We start from the raw sequence: 7,500 nt of genomic DNA, 5'->3' as shown, positions 1-7,500 counted from the left end.
GAGGAAAAAGAGAGAGAGAGAGAGATGGTGAAACGAGAGAAAGGTGAGAGAGAGAGAGAGAGAGAGAGGAGAGGGGAGAGTGCGAGAGAGTGAGAAGAGGTATGAGAGGACGAGATGAGACGACGATAGGAGAGGGAGAGAGGAAGAGAGAAGGAGGAGAGAGAAGGTGAGAGAAGGAAAAGAGATGAGCGAGAGAAAGAGAGAGAGAGAGAAGAGAGAGAAGAGAGAGAAAGAGAGAGGATGAGAGAGAGAGGAGAAAGAGATGATTTGAGGAGAGAGAGAGAGAGCGAGAGAAGGATGAGAGAAATAGAGAGAGAAATCTGAGAGAAGAGAGAAAGAGAGAGAAGCAGAGAGATCGAAGGAAAGAGAGAGAGAGAGGTCGCGGAGAGAGAAGACCCCGAAGTGTGATGGGGGGGATAGAGAGAGAGGAACTGGGTAGGGGAGAGAGAGATTTGCCAGGGGAGGGGGGAGGAGAGTGGAGAGAGAGAGACGAGAGAGAGAGATGGAGAGATGAGACGGAGAGGCGAGGGAGAGAGAGAGCGAGAAGAGAGGGGCGCGAGAGAGACGAGAGAGAAGAAGAGAGAGAGACCGATGAGAGGAAAGAGAAAGAGAAAGAGGAGAGGGAAAAAGAGCGTGAGAGAGAGAGAGAGAAATGAGAGAGATGAGAGAGGAGAGAGAGAGAGAGATGAGAGCGGGAGAGAGAGAGAAGGAGATGAGATGAGAGAGAGAGAGAGAAGAGAGTGAGAGAGAGAGAGAGTGAGAGAGGAAGGAGAGAGAGAAGGTTTTAATCTGAGAGACGAGAAAGAGAGAGAGAGAGAGAGGTGAGAAGAGGAGAGGGTAGGGGTCGGTGAGAGAGTAGGGGGTGAGGGAAGGAGGGTAGGGGGGGAGAGAGGGGGGAGGGGGGAGGGGGGAGAGGCAGAGAGAGAAGAGAGAGAGGAGAGAGGGAGAGGGAAGGGTGGAGAGAGTGGGGGAGAGGGAGGGGAGGAGCGAGAGAGAGGGGGAGAGGGAGGGCTGATGAGAGCGAGAGAGAGAGATGAGAGAGAGAAAGAGAGAGAGGGTGATGGTGAGGGAGAGAGAGAGAGGGAGAGAGGATGGAGAGAGAGAGAGACAGAGATTGATGAGATGAAAAGAAAGACGAGCGAATGCTGGAGGAGAGAGAGAGAGAGAGAGATGAGGGAGAGAGAGTGTGAGGAGAGAGCAAAAAGAGGGGAGGGCGAGAGAGGAGAAAGAGAGGGGAGGGGGGAGCATGAGAGAGAAGAGAGGGAGGTGAGAGAGAGAGAGAGAGAGACCTGAGTGAACGAAGAGAGAGAGAGAGTGAGAGAGAGAGAGTTGATGTCGAGAGAGGAGAGAGAGATGAGAGAGAGAGGTGACGATGAGTGAGAGACGGGAAGGTAGTAGGGCGGAGAGGGAGGGAGCGAGTAGTTAGGGGGAGAGGGAAGGAGGTAGGGGGAGAGGGAAGGAGGTAGGGGGAGAGGGAAGGAGGTAGGGGGAGAGAGAGGGGGGAGGGGGGAGGGGGAGAGGCAGAGAGAGAGAGAGAGGGAGAGAGGGAGAGGGAGGGGGAGAGAGAGGGGGAGAGGGAGGGGGAGAGAGAGGGGGAGAGGGAGGGCGAGAGAGAGAGAGAGAGAGAGAGAGAGAGAGAGAGAGAGAGAGAGAGAGAGAGAGAGAGAGAGAGAGAGAGAGAGAGAGAGAGAGAGAGAGAGAGAGAGAGAGAGAGAGAGAGAGAGAGAGAAGAGGAGAGAAATACACACGAGATGAAACGACCGGAAGACCATGTCTTCTTGTTCCGATTATCTAGATATCACAGCGTTTGAAGGAGAAAGAGATGAGAGAGAGAGAGGAGGGAGTAGAGAGAGGAGAGTGGGAGAGTGAGAGGAGAGAGGAGAGGAGAGAGGTATGAGAGGGAGAGAGAGAGGGAGAGAGGGAGGGAGAGAGGGAGGGAGAGAGAGAGGGAGAGAGAGAGGGAGAGAGGGAGGGAGAGAGGGAGAAAGAGAGGGAGAAAGAGAGGAAGGGGGAGGGGGGTGAAAGAATAGTTCACGATACTGAATGTGTTGAAGTATTCACTTGAAATACATAAAACATTAATAAGTATGTTGTCTTTGTATTAACCCTTTGGCACACTATATTGCAAAAAATTATTTAAAACTTTTTGTCATTCCAAGACCAAATCATGAGAAAGCAAGTTTCTTGGAATAAAATTCTCACAAGCTAGTATATTGCTTGATTGACCTCCTGGAAGGATCCCTAAGTTATCACAAAAATCCAGGTAGGAGAATAGCCAGCTAGTGCACTTGCCATCAGCATACCACAATGGTGATTTTTACTGAATTAATGAAATAAAAAACAGTAATATTAAAAAGTCCTAGACAGTTTAGTGAAAAATACAGGTAACTGTAGCATCCTGATCAGTGAAATATGGATGCGTTTAAGACATCGCTCATCAGCTGATGTCAGACCACAAAGTAACCCATGGTTTTATTTTTTCCATTAAATTCATACTTCCATCACCACAGTAAGGTGCACAAAATGTTTTTGTGACAAACGAACCCCCCCCCCCCCCCCCCACCCCCCCCCACCCCACCACCACCCCCCCCTACACCACCCCTCCCCCCCCCCCCCCCATGCCACCCCCCCCCCCCCCCCACCCCCAACCCCCCCCCCCCACCCCACCCCCCCCCCCCCCACCCCTAGCCCCTTTCATTACTGACTGGAAAATGGGCACCTCTGGGGAAAATTTCTCAACTGCTTTATTGCTGCCAAAGGGTTAGAGGAGTGGTTCCTAAACTGTCTTACATGATGCCCCCTTTTTGCTTCCAGCAGACATACATGCCCCATCCACTCTTTTTTATTTATGAGAAATTATATATTTATTTTGGATTTTATATTTTAGCACTGTTTAGGAAAACAAAGATTTTTGCTTGTATTACAACAAATGAAACCACTTATACAGGCACAAGCCCAAACTAGGGGGCATGCCCCCTAGTTTGGAAACCACTGGTCTAAAGTAATAAGAGGTATTAAATCATCCACAATGGGCATTTTTTATGGGGTCAGATAACTTCCATACCGTTATTTATTCCTGAAGTTGTGTAAGTAGGGTATTATACCAACTGCTAATTAGTATCATCTTGCTGTTTGTCATTTATAGACACATATTAAACCCTAGAAAATAGTCTAGAAAATAAGAGAAAAAATCTTACAATGCAGTCTAAGTTGAACATCTGGTATGGGGCAATATTCTTTTCTTAATAATGTAGCTTAATGATGGGAGATCAATTACCAATACAGATACTAACACAAAATAATATAAAGAAATTAAAGAAATCATATTAGATGGGGAAAATGTTTTTCACATCAAAATATTACCTAAAAAAATTAAAAACAAACAAAAAATCAGAAATATAACAGCCACAAGAAACACCAAGCCTTTGTAGTAAAGAAAATGCAACCCAGAGAGAAGCAAAAAATAAAATAAAAGAAACAAAAACTCACTTTCCTTCAATAACACTGAATCCTCACAATTTGTTTGGCAAAATATACACACACAATACATACATGATTTTAGGAGGAGGGGTAGGAGGGGGGGGAGGAGGAGGAGGAGGAGGAGGAGGAGGAGGAGGAGGAGGAGGAGGAGGAGGAGGAGGAGGAGGAGGAGGAGGAGGAGGAGGAGGAGGAGGAGGAGGAGGAGGAGGAGGTCGAAGGGAGGAGGAGGGGAGAGATGGAGAAGGAGGGGGTGGAGGGGGGGAGGTGGAAGAGGGGGAGGAGGAGGAGGAGGAGGAGGAGGAGGAGGAGGAGGAGGAGGAGGAGGAGGAGGAGGAGGAGGAGGAGGAGGAGGAGGAGGAGGAGGAGGGGGTCGATGGGAGGAGGAGGGGAGAGAAGGAGAAGGAGGGGGGGGAGGTGGAGGAGGAGGAGGAGGAGGAGGAGGAGGAGGAGGAGGAGGAGGAGGAGGAGGAGGAGGAGGAGGGAGAGAGGGAGGAGGAGGAGGGGAGAGGGAGGAGGAGGAGGAGTGGGAGAGGAGAGGGAAGAGGGAGGGAAGAGGAGAGGGAAGGAGAGAGAGGAGAGAGGAGGAGGAGGGGAGAGAGGAGAAGAAGGAGAAGAGGAGGAGGAGGAGGAGAGGAGGAGGAGGAGGAGGAGGGAGGAGGAAGGAGAGGAGGAGAAGGGGAGGAGGAGGAGAAAGGGAGAAGGGGGAGGAGGGGAGGAGGAGGAGGAGGAGGGGAGATGGAGGAGGAGGAGGAGGAGGAGGAGGAGATGGAGGAGGAGGGAGGAGGAGGAGGAGGAGGAGGAGGAGGAGAAGGGAGAGAGGGAAGAGGAGGGAGAGAGTGAAGAGGAGGGAGAGAGGGGAGAGGAGGGAGAGAGGGGAGAGGAGGGAGAGAGGGGAGGAGAGGGAAGAGGAGGGGGAGAAAGGAGAGGAGAGAGAGGGGAGAGGAGAGAGAGGGGAGAGGAGAGAGAGGGGAGAGGAGGAAGAGAGGGAAAATAGGGGAGAGAGGGAATAGTTGGGAGAGAGGAGAGAGAGGGGAAAGAGGAGAGAGAGGGGAAAGAGGGAAGAGAGGGGAAAGAGGGAAGAGAGGGGAAAGAGAGGAGAGGAGGGAAAGAGGGAAGAGAGGGGAGAGAGAGGAGAGGAGGGAGAGAGGGAAGAGGAGGGAGAGAGGAGAAGCAGAAGAGGGGGAGGAGTAAACCAAAAAGGAAAAATTAAAGGAAAAGAAGATGAATAGCCACCACATAATAGGAAGTATGGACCCAAGCCACTTTAGCATTTCATTTTTTTTCAAGTCATTATCTTTGGTGATACAGCTTCAGCACTGCTGAACATCATACCAGAGCCCACACCTGCCTGTAAATAGCAGTGAAGCTCACAGGCTAAGTCCTTGTATCATCCCACCAATTCAATAAAATTAGCTTTTTTGTATAAAACGTTGCGTGCTGATGAAATTACACTATGTCAGTATCTGTGGGTGTTTAACAAATCTGATAATTTTAACCTATTCACGCTGGATGATGTCCTATCACGTCATGGTGATATCTTGCTCCTGCCGGGCAACATCCTATCACTTCATGATCTCACCCTTAAAACGTTTTACATCCTTGTGTATGTATATAATCATAGAAGTTATATTTGTATAGGCATATCTTCATTCATGTGCAAATAAAGCTGACTGCAAATACTAAAGAGTTTCCTAAGAATTAAATAATTTGAAATGTGATGTTACTCAAAAAATGTTTCAAACATTCATCTCATGCTTATGCTTTAAAATTAGTTTTATATATTTCTTTTTACTGGTTCATTCAGTTAACAGGATGACTAGGGTATGTTTATTAGTATTCTTGCTATCATAATAATGCAAATATCAATATGCTATGCTAGTTTCAGGAATCCATCTTATATATAAGTTCTTAACGCATTCGCGCCGGATGACGTGCTGCACTTTTCGTGGTTTTTGCATCAGACGCCGGAAACGAGATATTTGGTCAAGGCCGGCGCTTGGGGTGAGCGAGTGGACAGCCCAGGCTCGCAGCTAGTGCACCCGAGAATCCAAAGGTGTTAGGCTTATGCGTTCGAAAACCCCGGCATTCTGACCGTTCAGAGCCGGAATCGCCCCGGCGTGAATGGGTTAACTATAATCAGGTTCATCATATATTGCAAAGAATGAAAGTGGCTTGAGTTCTTTAATCCTTCCTGCCATCACCACATCCCCCACTTCTAACCCCACACACCAATCAACAAATATTTCAGCAGCAGCAGAAGAGAAAGAGCGAGACTCACAACTTGAGTTCCTCCTTCATCTTGGTCAACATCTCCCGTGAAATGGATGCTCTCCCTCCCTTAAGCTTGGCTACCTTTCCTCGATTCTGGACCCGAGCCCAGATACTCGCAAACCAGCTAAGGGAGCACGAGGATAAATCTTTTTTTCTTTTTCTTTTTTTTCAAGAAGCACCAGGAAACAAAACAGTATAGGGAAACATGAGGAAAAGGTTTTTCACAAGGTAGGTTTTTACCCTGATGCTTGGAAAGAAAGGATTACTGTAAGCTTTTTTTCTCCTTCAAACACCCTAAACCAGTACTTAAAAAAACATAAATAATGAAAAAAGAATAAAAAGAATAAAGAGACGAAGGGAAAGGCTGAAACCAAACCTATACTAATACATTCATAAGTAACATATACAGCAAAAACACCAAAATATGGTAACCAAATTCTGCCAAAAAACTTAAACTTCATAAAGGCATAATTTTGCAACTGTTAAACTTGCCCCCTAAAAAGTTTTTGCCTCAATAAACATTTTCACAGCCTAAGGCAATGCTGCAATATTACTTGTATTGCAATATTACAAGGATTATCATGAGCAGGGCATTGGGAAAAAAAGCAAATCTTCATTTACTATTTTTTGGGTTATCACAGGACTGGCCAGCCAAAAGTAGACAAATATGAATATGAACTTTGTCTCAGGGGTACATAGGCCCTTTCTTGTCTTACAAGAGAAATGGGTGGTGTCTTACCCCAAAAACACACTCCAGAAGTTATGCAATGAATGCCAACAGACAATATCCCATCTCAAACTAAAAGAAGTACAAAAAAAGAAAGAAAAAAAAAGTTAAATAATAACATCTAACCTGCATTTAAAAAAAAGAAAAGGCAAGGACAAGAAAAGCTCAACATCTATAAAATTAAATCCATGAATACTTAATACAGAAAAGAAAGTGGTGGGAGGTGCAAATCAGCTATAGCTTTAGCAGAGGAGGAGGGAGAGAAAGAGAAGGAAGAAGAGGATAGAAGCAGGAAGAGATGGGAGAGGCAGAAAAAAATAAGAGAGAAAGACTATAAAACAAGAAAAAAAAAAAAAAAATGCAAAAGCTATATTTACTCACGCCTCCAACTCCTGCTTCATCTTGTTGAATTCCTCTTTGGTCATACTTCCCTCGCCCTCTCCCAACTTCTGCAACTTTTCCCGAGATGCATCAAAGTCCGGACGGGGGGGAGGAGGGGGTATCTGCCAAGAGGTTGAAAAAGGAGGAGGAGAGGAAGAAAAAAAAGAGGTAAAAGTATCAGTTGCTGTAGGATTTTTTTGGTTGTTATCTTTTACTACAACCTTATTTCTTATTAACTCTCTTTTAAAATCTTTAAACCATAAATTGAAAGAGATACATTTTTCTAGTTATTCTTTATATGATTAACTCATATGTAATTCATTCACTTATGTGTGATCAATTGAAGCATGCCAAATTCTACAAAAATAGGAGGCATATCTAACCCCTAAAGTTTGAGCTTCATGATTGAGGCAATAGCTTCAATTTTTGTAACCATGTCACCTCAAGCCTGTGGGCTGTTCCCCTACTTTTATTTCCATGTGAATGGGATGTTGTAAGGGTACACTAGTATATTTGGCACTGTTTGGCATCTTCCTTCTAAACTAAAGCTATCCTCCCCTAATCCTTATGCATTACTGAGCCTACATAAATATGTAATAAATAAAAGATTTTTAACTTGGTTAAAGTTGAAATTTTAGTTT

The 7,500-nt window shown here is 45.9% G+C and overlaps 1 protein-coding gene across 1 annotated transcript in view; it reads right to left on the bottom strand.

Annotated features, from left to right (window-relative positions):
* Snx6 (sorting nexin 6) overlaps positions 1 to 7,500 on the bottom strand; it is a gene marked incomplete in the record, with an annotated part of 19,133 nt that overhangs the window by 3,660 nt on the left and 7,973 nt on the right. Inside the window, 1 exon segment of the mRNA XM_086545284.1 lies at positions 6,860 to 6,981. Within this exon segment, the coding sequence (XP_086401410.1) occupies positions 6,860 to 6,981 (122 nt within the window).

The sequence above is a fragment of the Penaeus japonicus genome, unplaced genomic scaffold (genome assembly GCF_977035675.1).
Source record: "Penaeus japonicus unplaced genomic scaffold, GWHDUDI00000001_assembly GWHDUDI00000016, whole genome shotgun sequence".
Lineage (NCBI taxonomy): Eukaryota > Metazoa > Arthropoda > Malacostraca > Decapoda > Penaeidae > Penaeus > Penaeus japonicus.
The sequence above is the reverse complement of the archived record's forward strand: the minus strand, read 5'-3'. Positions and strand labels throughout refer to the sequence as shown.